Here is a 27,728-nt window from a genome sequence, read left to right on the forward strand (position 1 = left end):
GGGTCACATATGTCTAACACGCTTGAGATCTTTGATATGGAGGTCAGAGGTGTTTAGACTGCTGCCAGCCTAGGAGTAATGTGTTACTGGTTTGGTTGGCCTGCAGAAATGTGGGTGCTGTTTGCAGAACAGTTTTTGTTTCTGAGGGAAAACGGAACTGTAATAGAAGTGAACACTATCTTCTCTCTTTTCACTTTGTGTACTGTTTGATGCAGTGGTTCTTAAAGTTCTGTCAGACACCATTCTTGGTTCCAGTCCACATCAAGCTGAGTACAGTATTTTGTGGATGACAAGGCAGACTTTCTCTTGCAGCTTTTACTCTGCAATCCTATCTTGTGACCTGCAGTGTGTGTGTGTGTGTGTGTGTGTGAAGGCGGATGCCAAAGTGGAATCACTGCTTCCACAGCTTGATGGCTGCTGGTGTGGCTGGCTGTTCATCATTACTCCAAGGTGTCTGACTTGACATGAGGATGGTAGAAACAATGCCCATTTGTCTAAGTCACATTTTTCATTTTTGTATATGGGAACTTGTTGAAATGAGTGTTTTAATGGTTTTGTTTTCAAATATCCCAGTGTCAGAAAAGCCCATTATTACAAACTTTGTGCTAGTGAAATTCAAGAGCATCATCTGCAACAGCTAACAAAATGAACCATGTTGCACATGTACTGATCTGTATGGCACATTTCTTGTCAACGGGTTACAGTAAAATTATCGGTATGTCACACACACACACACACACACAAAGTGAGAGCTATATGATCAGTGGTTTCTATACTGCAATGGGAAGTCATTTACAGCTAAGTCTTTTGTGAAGGACTGTGACTGAAATTAGGAGGCAAGATTGCACTGGCTGTTCTGTTGCAGCCCTGGGGGCTAGTTGGCCTTTGAGAACCATTCCAACACCAACTGTCCTAAAACCCTCTGGGCAGAGAGAGTGGGGATGTACCTTGGACAAGACACTGCAATACAATCAAATTCTAGCCCAGATAGGACAGCTGTTGCCTCCTCTGCTGTTCTGGTGGTTACAGTCGGACATGACTGACTATCACACACACACACACACACACACACACAAAACAAAAAAAAACCTGTCACTCTCGCTCTCACTCATTCATTCACTCATGAAGTGCAGGTCCAGAGAAATGCAGAGTGGGGTTGTGTATAGTGGGGAGGTCAATCAGAGGTGCCATGTGTGATGTGCTGAAGGTGTTGTACTGACGGATGTGTGTCACCAGCACCAAAGGAAGTAGGTTCCACTGCCCACCCCCAGCAACATGGCCACACCACTGTGGTGGAGTCCGTGTCACGCACAGTGGGTCGACTGCGAGCTAGCATGGGCAAAGGTCGCCACAAACCTGCCTGTAGGTTCACCCTTCCTCTTCCTCCAACCCCCACCCTTCTCCCCCCTTTTTCCTTGCCCTCTGTCCTGTAACCTCTTTCTGTTGTCATTCCCCTGTTTAATCTGATCATGTGTAATCAGAGTGAAGGTGATGGTAACCGGATGTGTACTGGTGATCATTTCTGCCCTCATCATCCTCTTATTATCTGTGATATTTTCCATTGATAATTATAGCAGTTGAAAAGTGTCTGATTATCACAAATAACATTAACAGTCAGTTCGGTTTTGTGGGGATTTTTTTTCCTGAAAAATGCCTGTCTCTTCAAATCAGAGATGATTTCTCTCATTCAGTCATGTTTGACTTTGGAAACCAAAGTAAATAAATGGGTAACAAACTAAAGTGAGAGGACTTTAAAAACCAAAGCAAATAAATGGGTAACAATGAAAGCGAGATAAATAAAGGCTCACATTTTACCTGAATGATTTTGAACTTTACAAACAAAAGAAAAATCAACAGGTTTCTGATCACAGTTCTTGTTTCCATGTCCGTTAGTTATGTTGTTGACATCATTTGTTGTATGGGATAACAAGTTCTTGTGCCACCTTCATAGATCACATTGAAAAAGAAAGATTCAAAACTGAAAGCTACATGATATGTTAAAACCTGGAAGGTTCAGGAAGAAGAAAGATTGAAAACTGAAAGCTACATGATATGTTAAAACCTGGAAGGTTCAGGAAGAGGAAAGATTGAAAACTGAAAGCTACATGATATGTTAAAACCTGGAAGGTTCAGGAAGAAGAAAGATTGGAAACTGAAAGCTACATGATATGTTAAAACCTGGAAGGTTCAGGAAGGAGAAAGATTGAAAACTGAAAGCTACATGATATGTTAAAACCTGGAAGGTTCAGGAAGAAGAAAGATTGAAAACTGAAAGCTACATGATATGTTAAAACCTGGAAGGTTCAGGAAGAAGAAAGATTGAAAACTGAAAGCTACATGATATGTTAAAAACTGAAGGTTCAGGAAGGAGAAAGATTGAAAACTGAAAGCTACATGGTATGTTAAAACCTGGAAGGTTCAGGAAGGAGAAAGATTGAAAACTGAAAGCTACATGGTATGTTAAAATCTGGAAGGTTCAGGAAGGAGAAAGATTGGAAACTGAAAGCTACATGATATGTTAAAACCTGGAAGGTTCAGGAAGGAGAAAGATTGAAAGCTGAAAGCTACATGGTATGTTAAAAACTGAAGGTTCAGGAAGGAGAAAGATTGAAAAATGAAAGCTACATGGTATGTTAAAAACTGAAGGTTCAGGAAGGAGAAAGATTGAAAAATGAAGCTACATGGTATGTTAAAAACTGTAGGTTCAGGAAGGGGAAGGAGAAAAGACAACCCTCAGAAGAGTCGTCATTATTTGTAATTCCTCTGTCATTTCCTCTACCACTGAACTCTTGTTACAAAGAGAACTATCAGCTTGTATCTTCCTGTGTGTTCCATGCTTAGTAAGGTAATGGTTGTGTCTGAAGCATTCCTGTATGGTATGTGTCTGTCAAGGTCTTTGTCTGAAGCATTCCTGTCTGGAATGTGTCTGTCAAGGTCTTTGTCTGGCGTGGGATGTACCACTCAGTCTCACCACTTTCCATCAATTTTCTGAAGGACATCAATCAGAGAATACAAGAATCTTTGTTTTGTTTTTGTTGTTTGGGTTTTTTTGGTGTTTTTTTTAAATTTTAGCAAGTGTTGCTGAAGCAAATAGGCCAAAATGAATACATTTACTGATTAGTGTGTCATTTGACCTGTTTTTTTTATGATTTGTTAATCATTGGAGTAAGTAATCACTGACCCTCCTCCCTTCCTTCTCACAGATTTATGTCAGTACACAGAGGCACACATGCATGCACACAAGCACAGAGAACTTGGCATGCTGCTCTGTTGCACATATCCCACACACACCAGGCAGATGTTGTGACAGGCACTGTCGTTCAGCTGTGTTGGCAGCACTTCACTTGCATTGCTAATGGTAGAGAGAGAAAGGTAGAGAGTAGGGTAACCCACCATGTTTCTGTTGAAAGCTGCTCACTGGGCTGTGGGTAAGTACGGGTGGGTCACCCAGTGAGTCCCATCCCTTGATTGCATGTCTGCTGCACACACACACATAGGGTGTCATGATGTGTGGCAGCTGTCCTGTCCTACAGTTCTCCACTGTCCCCACACCACCACCACCCTGATACTTTTCCTGTCCATGTTGATGTGTCCCTGTCATGTCTATCATTGTGCAGTTCTACCTTTCTTTCCCACCATGTCCATAGCACAACAGTCCAGCAGGTGTCAATGGTGTACCTTCTTTCCCACCATGTCCATAGCACAACAGTCCAGCAGATGTCAATGGTGTACCTTCCTTCCCACCTCTTCCATAGCACAACAGTCCAGCAGGTGTCAATGGTGTACCTTCTTTCCCACCATGTCCATAGCACAACAGTCCAGCAGGTGTCAATGGTGTACCTTCCTTCCCACCTCTTCCATAGCACAACAGTCCAGCAGATGTCAATGGTGTACCTTCCTTCCCACCTCTTCCATAGCACAACAGTCCAGCAGATGTCAATGGTGTACCTTCCTTCCCACCTCTTCTATAGCACAACAGTCCAGCAGGTGTCAATGGTGTACCTTCTTTCCCACCATGTCCATAGCACAACAGTCCAGCAGATGTCAATGGTGTACCTTCCTTCCCACCTCTTCTATAGCACAACAGTCCAGCAGGTGTCAATGGTGTACCTTCCTTCCCACCATGTCCATAGCACAACAGTCCAGCAGGTGTCAATGGTGTACCTTCCTTCCCACCTCTTCCATAGCACAACAGTCCAGCAGATGTCAATGGTGTACCTTCCTTCCCACCTCTTCTATAGCACAACAGTCCAGCAGGTGTCAATGGTGTACCTTCCTTCCCACCATGTCCATAGCACAACAGTCCAGCAGGTGTCAATGGTGTACCTTCTTTCCCACCATGTCCATAGCACAACAGTCCAGCAGGTGTCAATGGTGTACCTTCCTTCCCACCATGTCCATAGCACAACAGTCCAGCAGGTGTCAATGGTGTACCTTCTTTCCCACCATGTCCATAGCACAACAGTCCAGCAGGTGTCAATGGTGTACCTTCCTTCCCACCATGTCCATAGCACAACAGTCCAGCAGGTGTCAATGGTGTACCTTCCTTCCCACCATGTCCATAGCACAACAGTCCAGCAGATGTCAATGGTGTACCTTCCTTCCCACCATGTCCATAGCACAACAGTCCAGCAGGTGTCAATGGTGTACCTTCTTTCCCACCATGTCCATAGCACAACAGTCCAGCAGGTGTCAATGGTGTACCTTCCTTCCCACCTCTTCTATAGCACAACAGTCCAGCAGGTGTCAATGGTGTACCTTCCTTCCCACCTCTTCTATAGCACAACAGTCCAGCAGATGTCAATGGTGTACCTTCCTTCCCACCTCTTCTATAGCACAACAGTCCAGCAGGTGTCAATGGTGTACCTTCTTTCCCACCATGTCCATAGCACAACAGTCCAGCAGATGTCAATGGTGTACCTTCCTTCCCACCTCTTCTATAGCACAACAGTCCAGCAGGTGTCAATGGTGTACCTTCCTTCCCACCTCTTCCATAGCACAACAGTCCAGCAGGTGTCAATGGTGTACCTTCCTTCCCACCTCTTCCATAGCACAACAGTCCAGCAGGTGTCAATGGTGTACCTTCCTTCCCACCTCTTCCATAGCACAACAGTCCAGCAGGTGTCAATGGTGTACCTTTCTTCCCACCTCTTCCATAGCACAACAGTCCAGCAGATGTCAATGGTGTACCTTCCTTCCCACCTCTTCCATAGCACAACAGTCCAGCAGATGTCAATGGTGTACCTTCCTTCCCACCTCTTCCATAGCACAACAGTCCAGCAGGTGTCAATGGTGTACCTTCCTTCCCACCTCTTCCATAGCACAACAGTCCAGCAGATGTTCATGATGCAGGGTGGTTCAGTCAGTGGCAGTGACATTGTTTACATAGATCATGGTGCTTCTGCTTGTGGGATGAACAGGGGAGAGGGGTGGTGGCTGACATGCATTGGTTATGATTATGTGTGTGTGGTGTTACCAGCCCTGATAGAGGCACCCAATGTCTCCCCTTGCACCATCTGATCCAGGTACTGTGCATGTTGCCCCAGGTGTTTGGTTTTAATGTGCAGACAGTTTTTCATGCAGAGGAAATCTGACAGGGCAGTTCTTACGCAGAAAACACCTACTTTGGGCAGTTATTGTACAGAAAACATCTGACTTTGTACTGTAATTGTGCTGAAAACATGTGACGTTGGGCTGTTAATGTACAGAAAACATCTGACTTGGGCAATTGTTGTGCTGAAAATATCTGACTTTGTACTGTTATTGTGCTGAAAACATCTGACTGGGCAGATATTGTGCGAAAACATCTGATTTCGGGCAGTCATTGAGCTGAAAACATCTGACTTCGGGCACTTATTGAGCAGAAAAATTCCTTCCAAAATCACACATCCCTCTGGTTCTTGTTAGGGGTGAATGCTGTGGAAGTACTATGAGCACATGCAGCACTTAAAGCACATATGATCAGTACAATATGTGTCTTGAGAAGATAGGAAGAGGGTAGGGTGGGAATTTAAGTACCTATATGGTGAATATGTTTTGGTGTATGAACAGATATGCGAATGCATTGTTCAACATGTCTGTGAATGGTCTTCAAATTCAGTAGTTCACTTTTTATTGTACCCTGCACATGCATGCATGGCTTTGACGTCTGATCTGTTGGAAGCATGTGATGTGGTAGGTGTGGTCTTCAGTGTCAGTTCCACAAAGATCAGACAGATGTCAGAGAAAAGAAAGGACAAAAAGTGTAGGGTGACTCCAGACTGGAACAGATGGTACATGGGGGACATGGTGGGCTGACCCAGCAGTGCTCTGTGCTGATAGCACCAGCTCTCCACAGGTATATCCACCTTGTTGGTACAGCCACACTATGCCAGCAATCCTGGACACCATTTCCTTTATAGTATCACTGCTTGTAGATGTAGTGCTGTCATGCTATGTCACATTATCTTCTGGTGGTCAGGGAGTTCAACATGTACAAGTGCATACTATTCAATTTAGTTGCAAGTAGGAAGTATTCACTCTTGTTACAAGTACTTAGTATTCACTTTTTTTATCATTGCCACTGGTGTACATATGCATATTAGTGTCTGTTGACTTGTTTTACCCTATGTTTGTGTCCCTTTCTGTGTTTTGTGTTGTTTCTGTCCTTTGCTTTATGTTGTTTCTGTCCTTTGCTTTATGTTGTTTCTGTCCTTTGCTTTGTGTTGTTTCTGTCCTTTGCGTTGTGTTGTTTCTGTCCTTTGCTATGTGTTGTTTCTGTCCTTTGCTATGTGTTGTTTCTGTCCTTTGCTTTGTGTTGTTTCTGTCCTTTGCTTTGTGTTGTTTCTGTCCTTTGCTATGTGTTGTTTCTGTCCTTTGCTTTGTGTTGTTTCTGTCCTTTGCTTTGTGTTGTTTCTGTCCTTTGTGTGTTGTTTCTGTCCTTTGCTATGTGTTGTTTCTGTCCTTTGTGTGTTGCTTCTGTCCTTTGCTATGTGTTGTTTCTGTCCTTTGCAATGTGTTGTTTCTGTCCTTTGTGTGTTGCTTCTGTCCTTTGCTATGTGTTGTTTCTGTCCTTTGCTATGTGTTGTTTCTGTCCTTTGTGTGTTGCTTCTGTCCTTTGCTATGTGTTGTTTCTGTCCTTTGCTATGTGTTGTTTCTGTCCTTTGTGTGTTGCTTCTGTCCTTTGCTATGTGTTGTTTCTGTCCTTTGTGTGTTGTTTCTGTCCTTTGCTATGTGTTGTTTTTGTCCTTTGCTTTGTGTTGTTTCTGTCCTTTGCTTTGTGTTGTTTCTGTCCTTTGCTATGTGTTGTTTCTGTCCTTTGCTTTATGTTTCTGTCCTTTGCTATGTGTTGTTTCTGTCCTTTGCTTTGTGTTGTTTCTGTCCTTTGCTATGTGTTGTTTCTGTCCTTTGCTTTATGTTTCTGTCCTTTGCTTGTGTTGTTTCTGTCCTTTTGCCAAATGTTTGGACATCACTTTGTCAGTAAACACCACAGCACATATTGTGTATATATGGCTTTGAATATTTTCTTGACTTATGATAAAAACATCTGTGTGTTTTTGTTGTTGTGCTTTTACTTCTTTTTAAATTTATTTATTTCTGTATTGTTTTACATAAAGGTTATAAGGTAAATGAAACTGTGTTCTGTTCCACATGTTCTGTGTGTGTGTCTTCATCTAGACCTGCTACATAGAATTGTGATGTTTTTGCAGATGCTGGTATTGTGAAATAATGTTTAGACCAAAACTGGCACCCATGTTTCTGTATTTTGAAGCAGGTGCTTGAGAAACCAGCACTCATTCATCATTGTGATAACAATGTATGTGTTGTTGTTTTTTTATATTACAATACTTGGCACTGTGCCTGCTTCCTAGTTCACTGCAGTGCATATAGTTGTTAAAGACTGAAAAGTGGCAGTTTGTGGACTGTTGATTACTGATGATTTATTCCATGTTCATTTTGCCCAACATTCTTTTGTTTGTTTTGTTTCTTTGACTCAACACATGCATCACAGAAGTATGCTACAGAAACCACATTGAACATAATTTTCTTTGAGAATTAAGACAGAGTTTATTCTGTAAACATGATAAGGATCTGCCAGAGACTGTGCTCATGTTTCAGGGAGAATTTGAGAACATGTGGTGAAATGATTTGGTTTGATGTTGAAGTGTTTGGGGGAGGGAGGGGAGCAGGAAGGTGTTGACAGCAGTGGGTGTTGATGACAGTGCAGCACTGAGAGGGGGTAGTGGTGTCCTCAGTGTAGTGTCCCCGCTTGATGCACACGCCTGTTTTGTCATCGGCATGAAGGGCTGTGTGTGCTGCTCATGTTTATGTCTTTCCCTCATTCATGGATATTTTGTTTGTTTCAGTTATTTGGTTCTCCCCAACCCACCCTCTCCCTCTTTCTCGCTACATTCCTCTCCCCCATTCTCTGTCCCCCTCTCCCCCATTCTCTGTCCCCCTCTCCCCCTCTCCCCATTCTCTGTCCCCCTCTCCCCCATTCTCTGTCCCCCATTCTCTGTCATCCTCTCCCCCATTCTCTGTCCCCCTCTCCCCCATTCCCCCTCTCCCCCATTCTCTGTCCCCCTCTCCCCCATTCTCTGTCCCCCTCTCCCCCATTCCCCCTCTCCCCCATTCTCTGTCCCCCTCTCCCCCATTCTCTGTCCCCCATTCTCTGTCCCCCTCTCCCCCATTCTCTGTCCCCCTCTCCCCCATTCTCTGTCCCCCATTCTCTGTCCCCCTCTCCCCCATTCTCTGTCCCCCTCTCCCCCATTCTCTCTCCCCCATTCTCTGTCCCCCTCTCCCCCATTCCCCCTCTCCCCATTCTCTGTCCCCCTCTCCCCATTCTCTCTCCCTCTCCCCCATTCCCCATCACCCTCTCCCCCATTCTCTCTCCCCCATTCTCTGTCCCCCTCTCCCCCATTCCCCATCCCCCTCTCCCCCATTCTCTCTCCCCCATTCTCTGTCCCCCTCTCCCCATTCTCTGTCCCCCTCTCCCCATTCTCTCTCCCCCTCTCCCCATTCTCTGTCCCCCTCTCCCCATTCTCTGTCACCATCTCCCCATTCTCTGTCCCCCTCTCCCCCATTCCCCCTCTCCCCATTCTCTCTCCCTCTCCCCCATTCCCCATCACCCTCTCCCCCATTCTCTCTCCCCCATTCTCTGTCCCCCTCTCCCCCATTCCCCATCCCCCTCTCCCCCATTCTCTCTCCCCCATTCTCTGTCCCCATCTCCCCCATTCCCCATCCCCCTCTCCCCCATTCTCTGTCCCCCTCTTCCCCATTCCCCATTCTCTCTCCCCCATTCTCTGTCCCCCTCTCCCCATTCTCTGCCCCCTCTCCCCCATTCTCTGTCCTCTCCTCATTCTCTGTCCCCCTCTCCGCATTCTCTGTCCCCCTCTCCGCATTCTCTGTCCCCCTCTCCCTATTCTCTGTCCCCCTCTCCGCATTCTCTGTCCCCCTCTCCGCATTCTCTGTCCCCCTCTCCGCATTCTCTGTCCCCCTCTCCCTATTCTCTGTCCCCCTCTCCGCATTCTCTGTCCCCCTCTCCCTATTCTCTGTCCCCCTCTCCGCATTCTCTGTCCCCCTCTCCGCATTCTCTGTCCCCCTCTCCCTATTCTCTGTCCCCATCTCCCCCATTCTCTGTCCCCCTCTCCCTATTCTCTGTCCCCATCTCCCCCATTCTCTGTCCCCCTCTCCCTATTCTCTGTCCCCATCTCCCCCATTCTCTGTCCCCCTCTCCCCCATTCTCTGCCCCCCCCTCTCCCCCATTCTCTGTCCCCCTCTCCCCCATTCTCTGTCCCCCTCTCCCCCATTCTCTGTCCCCCTCTCCGCATTCTCTGTCCCCCTCTCCCTATTCTCTGTCCCCATCTCCCCCATTCTCTGTCCCCCTCTCCCTATTCTCTGTCCCCATCTCCCCCCTTCTCTGTCCCCCTCTCCCTATTCTCTGTCCCCCTCTCCCCCATTCTCTGCCCCCCCTCTCCCCCATTCTCTGTCCCCCCTCTCCCCCATTCTCTGTCCCCATCTCCCCATTCTCTGTCCCCCATTCTCTGTCCCCCCTCTCCCCCATTCTCTGTCCCCATCTCCCCATTCTCTGTCCCCCCTCTCCCCCATTCTCTGTCCCCATCTCCCCATTCTCTGTCCCCCATTCTCTGTCCCCCCTCTCCCCCATTCTCTGTCCCCATCTCCCCATTCTCTGTCCCCCATTCTCTGTCCCCCTCTCCCCCATTCTCTGCCCCCCCCCCCTCTCCCCCATTCTCTGCCCCCCCCTCTCCCCCATTCTCTGTCCCCCTCTCCCTATTCTCTGTCCCCGTCTCCCCATTCTCTGTCCCCCTCTCCAGTGATTCCCCTTGGGTGTGCAGTTGTAGTTTTTTGTTGCCATCTTGCTTGTGTTTCTGTGTTGTTTTGCCCACAGTGATTTGTTTCTTTCGCTATTCCCCTTGCAGTATGTCTGTGAGTAACGTAAACATTCGGTCACATTATCTCTTAGATCTGCTCAATGACTGTAGCATTTTCGAATTTATGTGACGCTCCTATTCTCTGTTCCTCCCAACCCCATTCCCTGTCTTTTTCTCCCCAGTTCCATTTCCCTCTCTTTGCCCCACTCCCTTTCCCTCTCTCTCCCCTATTCTGTTTGTCACATGCAACTTTTCAACCAAAAGTTATGGCCCACTCTCTCACGCTCTCTCTCACCTTCATCCAAACAAAAGCCCGAAATAAACAAATACAAAAAATTTACTCCAAATAACACAAATCACAGACATGATACAGTAGGACACTGATACTTAACGATTAGACACCACAAAGAAGTCTGTTCGCTTTCCTCTTCAGCAGGAGGAACACCCAAAATTTTCCCTTCCGTCACCCTATTCTATGACAGTTTATCTTTTTTTCAGTAATACTCAGCTTAGGAGAGGGGGTCGGGGGTGGGGGTGGGGGGGGGGGGTAGAAACTGGCACCACACAGTTCGTTGTCCTGGAAGGTGGACTCTGGTGTAGTGCTTGGGGAAACACGTCCACCAACGACGCTCGAGCTCCCCAGGTGGAAGACGGTCACTCAAACAGCGGGATGAAGTCGGGTCTCCACAGAGGGAGAGTGGAGTTCCCTACGACAAAAACCTAGAATCCGCGCCTTAGTACTAGTGAACTGTCCACAATCTTGGTAGGTTTCCGCCGCCGCCCACCATCAGGTAAAGCAATATAATTGAATGGTTTTCCAGTCTCTTTCTACAAAATATTAATTCAGCCAACAGCTGAAATATTCAGGTTTAACTCCAATTTAACAATTATATCCTGAAATAATTTACAAATCTACTGAAAATAATCCTCCAAACAAATGTAGGCTAGACCTGTATTTCACTGTTTCTACATTCAGAACTGGGAGGAATAGATTGAGTAATTCTAGCACATCAAACTGAGAATATGTGAGGTAATATGAAATTGTAAATTTAGAGTGAAAGTAATACCGAATTAGAGAACAAGAATCAAACACTCAAGCAAAAAACCACATGTCAGTTTCAAGTAAACTGGTAACGTTCCAGACTAGGAAATAACTGTCTATGACGAAAATGAGATTAAGCACATGTAACATCAGACAGTAAAAATTCAGGTAACAAACACATGAAGAGCAAAAGCGACTAGTAATACAGGTACGTATATTTTCGGACGGTTGTACAACAAATACTACAAGTTGCAAGATCATTTTACCAATGCAAAGACTCTAAAATAAATGAATAAATACCTCAACGGTTTCTGAACTCCGGCCAAAATACCAGCTGAGCGTCCCTCTCTATAGGACCCTACACTTGTAGACCTGGCCAAGTGTCTTGCTCCACTGACTAATGGTGCTGGTTTTCCAAACAAAGAAAACTTCCCATAGCTTACAAATCAGAAATCTGCACGTCATGCTTTCCAGTGCAACACGTGCATTCCATATACTTCCTAAGCTACAAGGAGCACGCGGGAGAGCTACAAGGAGAGTGGGTCTGCCCTAACTGGCAGCGTTCACACACACACAACCCTCCTTGTCCGTGACACTGTTCCTCTGCCCCATTCTCTGTACTCCTCTCCCCCATTCCCTTTCCCTCTTTCTCCCGTGTTCCCTGTCCTGCCCCCAATTCCCTGTCCCTCTCCCCCACTCTCTGTTCCTCTCTCCCTCTGCTCCATTTCTCTCCCTCTCCCTCCATTCTCTCTCCCCCATTCTCTCTCACTCTCCCTCAAAACCAGGTAAAAGTGCAGGCCCAGATAAAATATTGAGTGAAATGTTAAAGCAGGCAAATACAGATATTGTTGATTTTCTGGTGCTTTTATTTAACAGATGTTTCAATGATGGAATCTTTCCAACAGATTGGGCAAAATCGATTATCATACCTATTCACAAAAAGGGTGACCCAAATATTCCAGATAATTACCGTGGAGTTGCACTTACAAGTATCATTAGTAAAGTTTACACTTACATTTTAAATAGAAGATTAACTAAATGGGCTGAACGAGAAGAAAAGATTATTGAAGAGCAAGCTGGATTTCGATCAGGTTACAGCACCATTGACCACATTTTCACATTGTATGCAATTGTACAAACACATTTATTAAAAAATAGAAAATTGTATGTTGCTTTTGTAGATTTTCAGAAGGCCTTCGACTCTGTGAATCGAAATAGTTTATGGAATGTGTTACGTAAAACTGGTGTTGATGGTAAGCTTTATATGGCACTGCGTGGTGTATATGATGCAGTTTTAGCGTGTGTACGTGAGAAGGGTGTATATTCAGATGTATTTGATTGCCCACGTGGCGTAAAACAAGGATGTCTGTTGAGCCCTATGATGTTTTCGTTCTTTATTAATGAACTGGCAGGAGAGATAACGAAAAAAGGAAGACATGGGATTCAAATGATCCCTGGGGCTGTTGAACTGTTTCTCATGTTATTTGCAGATGATGTAATTCTTTTGTCTGACACGGCCATAGGACTTCAAAATCAGCTGAACATATTAAAGCAAGAAGCAGATAGATTATTTTTAAAAGTTAATCTTGAGAAAACAAATGTAGTTGTGTTTAGAAAAGGTGGTTACTTATCTAGATATGAAAAATGGCACTATGGAACTGATGAAGTGAAGGTAACTAATGCTTATAAGTATCTTGGTATGATTTTTACAACTAAGCTGAGTTTGACAAGGACAGTAGCAGAAATTTGTAGAAAGGGGAAGAAGGGGGTTATAGAAATCTTAAGGTGTTTACGTAAGTTAGGCTCGATAGATTCATATATATTTTGGAAACTTTTTGATACTCAAATAGAACCAATGATAACATACAGTGCCGAAATTTGGGGACTTTCTGATAACAAAGATTTAGAAAAAGTACATACATTAGCTATTAAACGTTTTTTAAATGTTCCATTACATGCTTCAAATACTGTATTATATGGAGAAAGTGGTAGATACCCATTATACATTAAATCATGTGTGAAATGTATAAAATATTGGTTAAAATTAATAAGGCTACCCACATCGAGATTATGTAAGCAGGCGTATGAAATGTTAGTAAATGAACATGAGAGAGGGAAGGAAAACTGGGTATATTTTGTAAAGAAGACATTAACTGTAAATGGATTTGGGATTGTGTGGATGTGTCAGGGAGTTGGATGTGTAGAAGGATTTGTTTCAGAATTCAAAGATAGGCTAATTGCTTCATATAAACAGAATTGGCACTGTAAAATGGAAAGCACTGAGAAATATAGATGGTTTTATAGTTTTAAAAGTATATTTCAAACAGAAAAATATATCACAGTCGTGACAAACAAGTGGCACCGAACAAGTCTCGCCAGATTTAGAACGAGAACGATTGGTTTGAATGCTTATGAAAAGTGGTTTCAGACTGAGCCCTCGTTACTCTCCCCTTGTCCGATGTGCGGTCATTCAAGGGAGGATGAGTTACATTTTTTGTTTAGTTGTAAAGCTTATGACGATATTCGAGAAAAATGTGTTGTATTTAAAACAAATTCAGCAAAGTATGAAGATATTTTTGGAGTGCTTAATTTAAATCAGGAAACTTCACTACAGTCACTTGCAAAATATATTGCAGAAGCGAATAACATGCGACGAAAAAAAACTCAACAATAATAAAATAGTATCAGGTGTTGCTCATTGTGAAAAGTGAAATCTGTGTTGTCACTCTCATATGGAAAATATTTATGTTATACATTTATATATGTTTTTGTTTTTATTTCTCACTACACCACATTACTTTGAATGGATGGTCGAACTGCACTTTGTTGCACAGATTGATTGATTTCGTTTTGGTTTTGGTTTTCATCAATATTATTACTATTGATGCATGTTGTTATTTGTATTTTGAACCCCCATATCATTAGGGCTGTAAAGCTATTGACATTAAAGTGTTCAGTGTTCAGTGTTCAGTGTTCTCCCTCATTCTCTCCCCCCCCCCATTCTCTCTCTCCCCCATTCTTTCTCTGTCTCCCCCATTTTCTCTCTCTCCCATTTTCTCTCTGTCTCTCCCCCATTCTCTCTCCCTCTCTCTCCCCCCTCCCTCTCTTCCGTTTTTCTCTCCGTCTCCCCCATTCTTTCTATCTATCCCATTCTCTCTACCACTCTCCCCCATTCTCTCTCTCTCTCCCACATTTTATCACTCTCTCTCCCCCATTCTCTCTCGCTCTCTCTCTCCCCCATTCTCTCACTCTCCCCCAATTCTCTCTCCCTCTCTCTCTCATTTTCTCTCCCTCTCTTCCTCATTCTCTCTCTCTCCCCCATTCTCTCTCCCTCTCTCTCTCTCTCATTTTCTCTCCCTCTCTCCCCCATTCTCTCGCCCTCTCTCTCCAATTTTCTCTCCCTCTCTCTCCCCCATTCTCTCTCCCTCTCCCCCATTCTCTCTCCCCCATTCTCTCACCCTCCTCTCCCCTCGCTCTCTCTCTCTCTCTCCCATTCTCTCTCCCTCTCTCCCCCATTCTCTCTCCCTCCTCTCCCCTCATTCTCTCTCTCTCTCTCTCTCTCATGAAATCATAATTAGATCGGTCGCTAAATTCATTGCAGAAGCTCAAACAATGAGACAAAGGTACATAAGTCAGAATAGTATTAACAGCATAGAAGACACTTAATTATAGTTAGTACAGAAGTTGCTATTTTATTTGGACAAAACAGAAAACATAACATTGCATACTTGAGTGTATTGTTGAGGCAGTATGTATTGGTTTGATGTATTTTTGAAGGGATGGTCGAGTCAGTCTCCATTCATTTTGGTATTTTATTATCATTACATTGTTGTTTTTCTTTAGTTCCATTTCGTTGAGCTTTTGTCAGGATGTGACTTAAGTGCTTCCAAGTATTGCATATTTTCTTGGTTTAAACTGACTGAAGGGTTCAGAGAAAAAAATATAGTGTTTTGTTGTTTTGAAGCTAAAATATATGGATTTATGTTGTTGCCCCCTTGTCAAAAGACCTTTCTTGGCAATGACAATAAATGATTCCAGTGTCCAGTGTCTCTCTCTCTCTCCCATTCTCGCTCTTTCTCCCCCATTCTCTCTCCCTCTTTCCCCCATTCTCCCTCTCTCTGTCTCCCCCATTCTCTCTCACTGTCCCCCCATTCTCTCTTTCTCTCCCCCCTCCCCATTCTCTCTCCCCCATTCTCTCTCGCGCTCTCTCTCCCCCATTCTCTCTCCCATTTTCACTCTCTCTCTCCCATTCTCTCTCCCTCTCTCCCATTCTCTCTCCCTCTCTCTCTTTCTCCCCCATTCTCTCTCCCTCTCTCTCCCCCATTCTCTCTCCCTCTCTCCCCCATTCTCTCTCTCCCCCATTCTCTCTCCCTCTCCCCATTCTCTCTCCCCCATTCTCTCTCCCTCTCCCCATTCTCTCTCCCATTTTCACTCTCTCTCCCCCATTCTCTCTCCCTCTCCCCCATTCTCTCTCCCTCTCACCCCCATTCTCTCTCCCTCTCTCCCCCACTCTCTCCCCCATTCTCTCTCCCTCTCACCCCCATTCTCTCTCCCCCATTCTCTCTCTCTCTCTCTGTCTCCCCCATTCTCTCTCTCCCCCCCCATTCTCTCTCCCCCATTCTCTCTCCCATTTTCACTCTCTCTCCCATTCTCTCTCTCTCTCCCCCATTCTCTCTCCCTCTCTCTCCCCCATTCTCTCTCTCTCCCCCATTCTCTCTCTCTCTCTCTCTCTCTCTCCCATTCTCTCTCTCTCTCCATTCTCTCTCTCTCTCCCATTCTCTCTCTCCACCTCTCACCCCCATTCTCTCTCTCTCCCATTCTCTCTCCCTCTCTCCCCCATTCTCTCTCTCCCCCCCCCCCCTACCCCCCCAATTTTCTCTTACAATATGCTATATGATTTAGACTTAAGAGGCAAAACAAATTGGGTATCGAATGTACGAATGTGTTTACGTGAACTTGGTTTTGGGTATGTATGGGAATATCAAGGAGTAGGGGATGAAATTAGATTTGTGCAAATTCTTCGTCACCGATTGATAGACTGTAGGTGGCAGGAGTGGGAAAACCATATTCAAACGAGTGAAAGATTTGAAATGTATTGAAATTATGCCTCTGATCATATAGTAAAGTGATACCTTTTGTTTGATTTTAACAGACGCCTCAGACTTACATTGACCAGATTTAGATTTGGAATCTCTGAAGTAAACACACACAGATTACAAAGCAACATGTCATTCTGAACAATTGTGCCCATTGTGCAAGGAATCAAGAGAGGATGAAGTTCACTTTGTTTTAAAATGCCCTGTGTTGACTGACTTACAAATCCAGTTTATTCCCCCAGAATATTATATAAATCCATGCTTGTTTCGGTTATGTTTATTAATGGCATCTAACGATGAAAACATCATACATAGTTTTGCTATGTATCTTTATAAAGCATTGCAGTTAAGAGAGACACTCATTTCTTAGATTCACTGATAGTTTGTTGTGAATGGCGTTGTATTGTTTTTATTACCAATTGCAATAACATATGTAAAACTCTTATTACCCCCTATTCATGTGGGGCTATGGCCTTAATTGAATAAACCATCTTGAATCTTGAATTCCCCATTCTCTCTCCATCTCTCCCCCATTCTCTCTCCATCTCTCCCCCATTCTCTCTCTCTCTCTCTGTCTCCCCCATTCTCTCTCTCTCTCTCTCCCACTCTCTCTCTCTCCCCCATTCTCTCTCAGTCTCCTCATTCTCTCTCTCTCTCTCTCTCCCCCATTCTCTCTCAGTCTCCTCATTCTCTCTCTCTCTCTCTCCCCCATTCTCTCTCTCTCTCTACCCCATTCTCTCTCTCCCCCCCCCCCTCCATTCTCTCTTCCTCTCTCCCCCATTCTCTCTCAGTCTCCTCATTCTCTCTCTCTCTCTCTCTCTCTCCCCCATTCTCTCTCAGTCTCATTCTCTCTCTCTCTCTCTCCCCCATTCTCTCTCTCTCTCTACCCCATTCTCTCTCTCTCTCCCCCCCCCCCCCTCCATTCTCTCTTCCTCTCTCCCCCATTCTCTCTCAATCTCCTCATTCTCTCTCTCTCTCTCCCCCATTCTCTCTCTCTCCCCCCCCCTCCATTCTCTCTCTCTCTCTCTCCCCCATTCTCTCTCAATCTCCTCATTCTCTCTCTCTCTCTCTCTCTCTCTCTCTCTCTCTCTCCCCCATTCTCTCTCAATCTCCTCATTCTCTCTCCCTCTCTCTCCCCCATTCTCTCTCTCTCTACCCCATTCTCTCTCTCTCCCCCCTCCATTCTCTCTCTCTCCCCCATTCTCTCTTCCTCTCTCCCCCATTCTCTCTCTCCCCCATTCTCTCCCCCCCATTCTCTTTCACTCCCCCCATTCTGTCCCCCACTCCCCCATTCTCTCTTTCTCTCCCCCCACCCATTCTCTCTCCCCCATTCTCTCTCCCTCTCCTCATTCTCTCTCCCCCATTCTCTCTTTCTCTCCCCCCTCCATTCTCTCTTCCTCTCTCCCCTATTCTCTCTCTCTCTCTCTTCCCCATTCTCTCTCTCCCTCTCTCCCCCACTCTCTCTCTCTCCCCCCATTCTTTCTCCCTCCCCCCATTCTGTCCCTCTCTCCCCCATTCTCTCTCCCTCCCCCCATTCTGTTCCCCTCTCCCCCATTCTCTCTTTCTCTCCCCCCACCCATTCTCTCTCCCCCATTCTCTCTCCCTCTCTCCCCCCACCCATTCTCTCTCCCCCATTCTCTCTCCCTCTCTCCCCCCCCCCCATTCTCTCTCCCCCATTCTCTCTCCCTCTCTCCCCCATTCTCTCTCCCTCTCTCCCCCCACCCATTCTCTCTCCCCCATTCTCTCTCCCCTCTCTCCCCCATTCTCTCTCCCCTCTCTCCCCCATTCTCTCTCCCTCTCTCCCCCATTCTCTCTCCCCTCTCTCCCCCATTCTCTCTCCCTTTCCCTCATTCTGGTCCAGTAGCTCAGCAATTCTTACTCCTGACGTCAGAGTACCCAGATATGACAGATACAAAACTGAGCCGTGTCCATGACATCATGGGTTCGTCACAGGGTGAATAGGACAGGTCACAGCAAGGTGCAAGGGTCGCACGGAGGTGTAGCACTGCCAATGTGTCAGACACAAGAAGCCCTGTTAACACACAGCATAGGGCTCGTGCGGAGTCAGTGGCTGGGAGGAGTCAGTGGCTGGGAGGTCGGAAGAAAACAGAACACAGACACACACACTGCAACACTGAGTCAGGCCAGCGAACGGGGGTCAAAGTCAACAGCAGAGGGAGGGTAGAGGTGGTGGTCAATATACAGGGAAGATACAGAGAAATGTAAGTTTTCCGAAATAGGGGTGTGGCCAAGGTCCTTATGAAATAAAAATATGTACGTGGAATTGCAATGGTTGGTTGCAAAAACTTGACATTAAAGATGTGATAAAATCACTTTTGTGCTATGACATTTTTGTGCTGAATGAAACATTTGTTAATTGAGACAAATACGACTACCATGCATTTAAGGACTATGATATGATACGTATGTAGCTAAGGCAGTTAAAATATCAACTAATGCCAGAAACTCTGGTGGGGTTATTGTGTTTGTACGCAAGGTATTTTCAAAGTTAGTGAAAAGAATTAAAGTAAAATATGAACACTTGGTGATTTTGGAAATAAACAAATTGTTACTTAAGTTGGAAAAAAATGTTTTCCTATTTGTCTATACATCCACCCATATGACAGTAAATACTGGAATACTGCAGAACATGGATATGGCATAGAAGTTCTGGAACAGTGCATTGTCAATCTACACGAGCAGACAAAAGATTTTGCTTTGATGATAATAGGAGGCCTGAATGCACGGACTGGTTGTGTAAACGCTCTGTCCTCGGCTGACAGAACCGAAAATGACAAGTGGGATTGGTCGCATTTTCAGGAAGATGATTTGTTTAAGAGAAAATCTGTTGACAGAGAAAAGAACGCTTTTGGTAAAGATTTGTTTGAGATGTGTTCCGCATTTGATTGTGTTATTTTGAACTGGTTATGTCGTTTTGGTTTTGATGATTTATTAACATTTGTCTCGTCTACCGGTGGAAGTACCATAGATTATGTTATAATGTCCAGAGAGTTGTGTGTTATGGATTTTGTACGCTCATTGAAGGTAGTTTCATTTATTGACTCACCGCATTTCCCTGTATCATTTACAATTGCTCAAAGTGAAAACACTGCTTGTACTGAGAAAGTAAATGATATTAAATGGATTAATAGATTAGCTTGGGATCAAACAAAGGAGAACAATTTCAGAGAAAATCTTTATTCAGACAATTTACAGAATATGTGTGTACATGCGTTTTCTCTTTTGGATTACAGTGTAAATGAGGCTTTGGAACTATTCAGTAATGTATTGCTGAGAGCGAGTGAATGTATGAGGAAGCATGTGTGTGTTGGGAGTGATCAGCGAGATGCCCCATGGTTTGATGTTGAATGTAAAGATGCAAAACACAAAGCCAGACAATTGTTAACAATGTTAAGACAAACCAAGGATGATAAGCACCGATTACCCTATGTGAAAGCTCGGAAGGAATATAAGGATTTATGTAAGGTAAAGAAAGTCAGCTATAGACGTGATACAGCCAGACATCTAGCATCACTGAGCAAAGACAGCAAACAGTTTTGGAAAGAAGCAAAGCAAGTGTCTGGAAGAAGGGAAATAGGAGTATGTAAAGACATTAAAGAAAATGAATGGTTTGAACACTTTCGGAATTTATTTACTCAGAACGAGGTTATAACTACTGATAGCAGAGCCATTAGTGAAGTGCAACCAGAGGAATCAAATATATCTGATGAACTCAGTCATGCTATTTCAGAACAAGAAGTTGCAGATGCTGTTTAGAAATTAAAAAAAGGCAAGGCTTGTGGTATAGACAGTATTTTGGCAGAAATGTTTAAATCAGCTGATAATATTGCTGTACATTTTTTAACAAAACTGTTTAACATTCTGTTTGATAAGGGCAAGTATCCAGATGAATGGGTGAAAGCAATAATTGTTCCAATTTTTAAAAAGGGAGATAGTTCAACAGACAACTATAGGGGCGTGTCTTGCTCAGTCTTATTAGCAAATGTTATACATCATTGCTAAACGAAAGACGTTAAATGGGCTGAAGAAAATGATACACTAACAGAGTTACAGGCTGGATTCAGGCTTGGTTAAGCGACAACAGATCATATTTTTACTCTGAACGTGGTTATTGAGAAATCTTTATCAAAGAAGGGAGGTAAGCTTTATGCCTGTTTTGTTGTTCTGAGAAAAGCATTTGACTCTGTGCAACGTCAGTCTTTGTTTGATATTTTGATTCAGAAAGGTATAAAGGGGAAATTTATTAATGCTATCATTGCGATGTATAAACGTGTTACGTCTTGCGTACGTATTGAAGATAAGTTAACTGAGTCTTTTGATTGTCCCGTTGGCCTAAGGCAAGATTGTATGTTAAGCCCTATATTGTTTTCGTTGTTTGTTAACGAAATTGCATGAGCAGTTGAAATCAGTGGTATTCATGGAATTAAATTTTTGCCTGATTTATTAGAGTTGTTCATTCTTCTGTTCGTGGATGATATTGTACTGCTATCTAACACAGCGATTGGTCTGCAAAATCAAATTAATATTCTGAATAATGCATGTAAAACACTCTTTTTGAATGTAAATACTGACAAGACTGAAGTGATGGCTTTTCAAAAACGTGGCTTTTTGGGAAGATATGAAAAGTGGAATCTCAATGGAAATGCTCTAGAAGTAGTGAATGAATATGATTATCTGGGGTTTGTTTTTACGACAAAAATGAGTATAAACAAAGGAGTAGGGATTTTAGCAGCAAAAGGCAAACATGCATGCATTGACTGTATAAAATATATAACGAAGCTGAATGATATTTCCAAAGGATGTTTTTTCAAAATATTTGATGCTCAGGTACAACCCATTCTTTTGTACACTTCTGAGATGTGGGGTCTTAACAGACTTGATAATATTGAGAAGGTTCATTCCTTTGCATGTAAATGTTTTTTGAACATGCCACTTAAAGTACCAAACAAGTTTGCATACGGCGAATTAGGACGTTATCCACTGCATATAAATAGTGCAACAAGGTGTATCAAGTACTGGTTAAGGTTGCTGAATATGAATGTGCACCGATTACCCAGACCGGCAGATTTGATGTTGTTTAACCTAGACGAAAGGGGGAAAAAATGCTGGGCATCTTCAGTAAAAAAAATACTTTATTTAGACTTGGGTTTTGATATGTCTGGTTGCAACAAGGCGTTGGTTGTGAGCAAACTTTTTTGTCATTATTTAAGCAAAGAATGAAAGATATTATTTATGCAAGAGTGGGATGAGTCAGTAATGTCTAAAGATATATATCATAACTACAGACTGTTTAAAACTGGTTTTCAGTGCGAGCAGTATTTTGACTTGGTGGATAAAAAGTGTTTCAGGGACTGTTTGGTAAAATTACGGCTTGGTTTGTTCCCAATAAATGGATCATTTTTTAGGAGAACATTCAAATGTAATTCAAATTACGCATGTAAATGTTGTAATGTGGTCAAAGATGAAAACCATTTGATAACAATTGTGTCCTTTACAATAACCTGCGGCAAAAACATCTGAACTCTGAAGGTCAGTCGTATGTTCACTTGCTGAAGAATGTTCTGTTTACAGTATTTGTAAACTCTGCGTTTATATATTTAATGCCCTGAAGATACGACAGGAATTCTGTGACAACAATGATGAAAGTTAGAATTAATTTACTATGCACAAGAAGCACTTTTGTTCTACAGGTTTAAGTTAGTATGTATTTTACATTTTGTTGTCGCTGCGTGATCACCATATTGTGTACTTTTGACCTCTTTCTAGGGGCCGGAGGCCTGGAGATTAAAGTTTTGTTCTTGTTCTTGTTCTCCCCCATTCTCTCTCCCCAATTCTCTCTCTCTCTCTTCCCCATTCTGTCCCTCTCTCCCCCATTCCCTCTCCCTTTCTCCCCCATTCCCTCTCCCTTTCTCCCCCATTCTCTCTCCCTTTCTCCACCATTCTCTCTCCCTCTCTCCCCATTCTGCCCCTCTCCCCCATTCTCTCTCCCTTTCTCCCCCATTCTCTCTCCCTCTCTCCCCATTCTGCCCATCTCCCCCCATTCTCTCTCCCTTTCTCCCCCATTCTCTCTCCCTCTCTCCCCATTCTGCCCCTCTCCCCCATTCTCTCTCCCTTTCTCCACCATTCTCTCTCCCCCTCTCCCCATTCTGTCCCTCTCCCCCATTCTCTCTCCCTCTCTCCCCATTCTGCCCCTCTCCCCCATTCTCTCTCCCCCTCTCCCCATTCTGCCCCTCTTCCCCATTCTGCCCCTCTCCCCCATTCTCTCTCCCTTTCTCCCCCATTCCCTCTCCCTTTCTCCCCCATTCTCTCTCCCTTTCTCCCCCATTCTCTCTCCCTTTCTCCCCCATTCTCTCTCCCTCTCTCCCCATTCTGCCCCTCTCCCCCATTCTCTCTCCCCCTCTCCCCATTCTGCCCATCTCCCCCCATTCTCTCTCCCTTTCTCCCCCATTCTCTCTCCCCCTCTCCCCATTCTGCCCCTTTCCCCCATTCCCTCTCCCTTTCTCCCCCATTCCCTCTCCCTTTCTCCCCCATTCTCTCTCCCTTTCTCCACCATTCTCTCTCCCTCTCTCCCCATTCTGTCCTTCTCCCCCCATTCCCTTGCCCATCTCCCCCATTCTCTCTCCCTCTCTCCCCATTCTGCCCCTCTCCCCCATTCTCTCCCTTTCTCCACCATTCTCTCTCCCTTTCTCCACCATTCTCTCTCCCCATTCTGCCCCTCTCCCCCATTCTCTCTCCCTTTCTCCCCCATTCTCTCTCCCTTTCTCCACCATTCTCTCTCCCCATTCTGCCCCTCTCCCCCATTCTCTCTCCCTTTCTCCCCCATTCTCTCTCCCTTTCTCCACCATTCTCTCTCCCCATTCTGCCCCTCTCCCATATTCTCTCTCCCTCTCTTCCCATTCTGTCCCTCTCCCCCCATTCTCTTTCCCTCTCTTCCCCATTCTCTCTCCCTCCCCCCATTCTGTCCCTCTCCCCCCATTCTCTCTCCCTCCCCCCATTCTGTCCTCTCTCCCTTTCCCCATCCTTTCTCCCTCTCTCCCCCATTCTCTGTTCCTCTCTTCGTTTCCCCCCATTCTTTGTCCATCTTTCGCCCATTCTTTGTTCTTCTCACCCTCTACCCCATTCCTAGTCCTTCTTTCTCCCATTCTGTGTCCCTCTTGTTCCCTTTCTATTGCCTCACTGTGCCCGTCTTCACTCTCACACTGTCTTTCCATCTCCCCCTTTAGATGTCCCTGTGTCTTTGACACTCCCCTCTCCTTTCTTCTCCTTTCTTATCACTCTATTCTTCTTCCTCACTTCAGTCTTTCTGTTGTTCAAGCAGAGTGATACTGAGATACTTTGATGTGGTTGACACTGACAGACTTTGATGTGGGTGACACTGACAGACTTTGATGTGGGTGACACTGACAGACTTTGATATGGTTTGACACTGACATTGATGTGGGTGACACTGACAGACTGATATGGTTGACACTGACAGACTTCAGTGCGGGTGATACTGACAGACTCTACTGGTGATACTTACAGACTAACAGACTGTGGGTTTTTCAGTGTTTCAGTTTTCAGTGACTGGCAGACTGTGGGTGATAGCGCATTGTGCTTCAATAAATAAATACTGACAGATTGACAGACTGTGGATGATACTGACAGACTTTATGGGTGATACTGATGTATGTGATACTGACAGACTGATGTGGGTGATACTGACAGACTGATGTGGGTTGTACTGGCAGGCTGATGTGGTGTGGTTGACACTGACAGACTGATGTGGGTGATACTGACAGACTGATGTGGGTTGTACTGGCAGGCTGATGTGGTGTGGTTGACACTGACAGACTGATGTGGGTGATACTGACAGACTGATGTGGGTTGTACTGGCAGGCTGATGTGGTGTGGTTGACACTGACAGACTGATGTGGGTGATACTGACAGACTTTGATGTGCCCTATCAGTGGGTTTCACTGCTCGTGGCTTTTTCCTATGTCCATGAATGTGTGTCCTGCCTTGTGGAGTGTGTGAACCTGTTGTCCCACACAGGCCTGGGCACTGTGCCACGGTTTGATGTCAGTGTCTGTGCTCGTTCCTTTTCGTTTCTCCCTTTCTTTGTTTTTTGTTGTTGTTGTTGTTTGTGTTTGCACGCGCGCGTGCGTGTGTGTTTTAAAAGAATGAAAATTATATGGTTTTCATTACATATGCTTGCTTCCAGTTTTGTTGCGACTGAGCATCTGTGTCAGATGTTCTCATTATCAAATAAAACATGTGTGGGTTGAAACTGATATTCACAGATGATTTGAAGGACTATGTGGGCTTACTTTTATTGCATATTCCTTTGTGATGTGTGACTGAGGAACAAGTGTGCTTTCGCAGTTTTGTTTATGTGTTTGTGTGTATGTGTGTGTCAGTACAGGCATGTGAGAGAGAGGCAGACAGTGATGTTTTTGCCTTTAAGTTGACCCTATGTGTGCTGACCTGTGTGGTGTTGTGGTGTGTTGATGTGGTGTCCTTGTGGTGCTGGTGAGGTTGATGTCACAGTTGTCTTCCATTTTTCAGTTCTGACCATGCCCAGACGGACACGGCGAGGCTGGCCAAGTATTGACTGCTCCTTTCTGTTTGTTCCCCTCATAGTTCTGGCTTGGTGGGCAGGCAGTGGGAGGGGAAAGGAGAGGGGTTGAGGTTTCCTCGCCAATCACATCGCATGACCCCCCCACCCATATACACCCCACCCTCATCTCATTGCATCCCTCCTCCATCAGTATAGCAGAGTGGTTAAGGGGGGAAAAGGGGGGAAGATGAACAGCAGCTGACCTGGATGTCATGATAAGCTGTACAGCTATAGTGATATTGATGTAGAGAAGCACCTGTATCACTGGGAATAGACATCAGCCTGAAGGGTTATCAGCTTAAGTAGGAGTGCCCAACTTGCTACAAATGCCAAAATTGCTAGGAATACCCAATTTGCTTGAAGGAGTTCCCAACATGTTAGAAATGACAGCATCTCTAGGAGTGCCCAAATTGTGAGGAGTGCAGAAATGCTAGGAGCGGCCATTGTGGCAGAAGTGCCCACCGGGCCAGACTGTGTGGTGTGTGTGGCTGTGTCAGTGGCTGACCTGTAGATGTGCAGTGTGCCTCGGGTCTGCCCCTGCCCGGCATCATGCTAACTGGGTGTGTTGCATGTACAAGTACACCTCCTCCCCTACTCCCTCCTTCCTCTGCTGCTGAACCATGGCTGGCTGTGGGTAGTCTTGTCATGGCAACAGTTAGCAGCCTGTCTGCTGGAAGGAGTGGAGGGGGGAGGACTCTGCCCTGATGTTCTTTCTTTCTTCTTCAACTGTTGTTTGAGCTTGTGCTCTTGGTGTTGTAAAAAGGTGGGCTTGTTTGATGGGGTTTTTTTTGTTGTGGTTTTTTTTTTTTTTTTAGAACTGTCTGTGATGATTGCATGCAGACTGCAATGCCTGGTCCAACTGTGTGTGTCTGCAGAACAAAAATTTAATGTCAGCAGTTTTTTTCATTCCTTGCCATTCAGCAAAGTGTTCACATCCCTTAACAACTCCCCCACCTGCCCCCTCTCCTCAAGCCACACTAAGCTTTCAGTTTTAACTTTTCTTTTGAAAATGCAAGATGCAGTTCAATGAATTATTTTGTTGTGACAGAATACATTGCTGTTTTGGCCGTAGTTGTTGGTGATTTTGGAAACAGAGTGCTGTCAATGTTGTCACTGATGTTTTTGACTTTTCTTTCACTGAGAGTGTTCCTCTCCCAAGTTTTGTTTCTTTTTGTGGTTAATTTTACTTTGCTTTCCCCTTTTTGTAGTGTATGGTTAGTTGTTACCTTTTATTCTCTTGTCAGTGGCTGGCACAAAGAGAGTAGCAGTGATTGGAGAGGAGCATCACTTAGATAGCACTGTCCATGTTGTCCCATCTCACAGAAGCAGTGAAGTCACACTGAAATGCACCAGGCAACCTGTGCTGCTTGTTGTTATCTGATCAGGCTTCTGCAAATGGTGCATGTGTCAGAAATGACATGAAGCTTGTGTGTCAGTGTGTGGATGACACAACTGCCATGTGTCAGAAATAATGTGTAGTTTGTGTTATATACGTATCAGTGTGTGGACAACACATGATACCTTGTGCAAGAAATGACATGAAGCTTTTGTGTATTCCAGTTTGTGGATGATACATCATGCCATGTGTCAGAAATAAGATGAAACTTGTGTGTATCAGTGTGTGGATGAACATACCATGTGTTGGACAGCCTGACAGTGGCTCATGCATATTCATTGCTGTAAAATACACATATGGGTTACTGACTAATGAATTATATATCAGGTTATCACTGACTATCAATGGCTTGCATTGTGTGGTAAGATTGCTCAAAGAATGTTAACACATGCATCTTGGATAAATCATGCATGATGACATGCAGTACAGTTACAGAACTAATGATATGATTATTGAACTAACATCTACATATTGCATGTCAGTTTTGAATGCACAGTTATTTTTAATTTTGTACGTACACATTTCAAAGCTTGGGAAATTTCTGTGAATATTATTTTAGTTTCAAGATGGAATTTTGTTGCCAGATGGAAAATTACTGGTACCTTTGAAGGGATTTTGCATTTGAGGCTCAGAAAAAAGGTTGTTTTGCCATATTTCGTGCATGAGACAGTCGTTTGTTGCATTTACTCATTCATGTTTGAAGAAAAATCACTTAATTCATAACTAATTTGAGTAGTTTGAAAGAATGTTGATATATGAGTGATATCTTTCTTTGTGGTGCAGTAAAATTATTAGTGTTTTGGTGGTATATTAAAATGATTTGTGTTTCTTTGCATTTTGAAACAAAATGAGCCATTGTGGATATGGATAAGAAACTATTTTTGATTATACTCAGATGTCCTGATGTTACCACACATGTATCAACACTGACATTTCATGATGTTACCACACATGTATCAACACTGACATTTCACGATGTTACCACACATGTATCAACACTGACATTTCACGATGTTACCACACATGTACCAACACTGACATTTCATGATGTTACCACACATGTATCAACACTGACATTTCATGATGTTACCACACATGTATCAACACTGACATTTCATGATGTTACCACACATGTACCAACACTGACATTTCATGATGTTACCACACATGTATCAACACTGACATTTCATGATGTTACCACTCG

At 44.3% G+C, this 27,728-nt stretch overlaps 1 protein-coding gene across 4 annotated transcripts in view; it reads left to right on the top strand.

Moving 5' to 3' along the window:
• Positions 1 to 27,728, top strand: part of LOC143301440 (myotubularin-related protein 13-like) — a 303,236-nt gene that overhangs the window by 190,866 nt on the left and 84,642 nt on the right. Inside the window, exons 30-31 of one of the 4 annotated variants that reach the window (XM_076615734.1) lie at positions 1,237 to 1,362; positions 25,077 to 25,115. The exons of 1 other annotated variant lie outside the window; for it this stretch is intronic. In XM_076615734.1, the coding sequence (XP_076471849.1) occupies positions 1,237 to 1,362; positions 25,077 to 25,115 (165 nt within the window). The remainder of the gene's footprint in view (positions 1 to 1,236; positions 1,363 to 25,076; positions 25,116 to 27,728) is intronic. 2 more of the 4 variants (XM_076615735.1, XM_076615736.1) reach the window with 2 other exon arrangements.

The sequence above is a fragment of the Babylonia areolata genome, chromosome 27 (genome assembly GCF_041734735.1).
Source record: "Babylonia areolata isolate BAREFJ2019XMU chromosome 27, ASM4173473v1, whole genome shotgun sequence".
Classification (NCBI taxonomy): domain Eukaryota; kingdom Metazoa; phylum Mollusca; class Gastropoda; order Neogastropoda; family Buccinidae; genus Babylonia; species Babylonia areolata.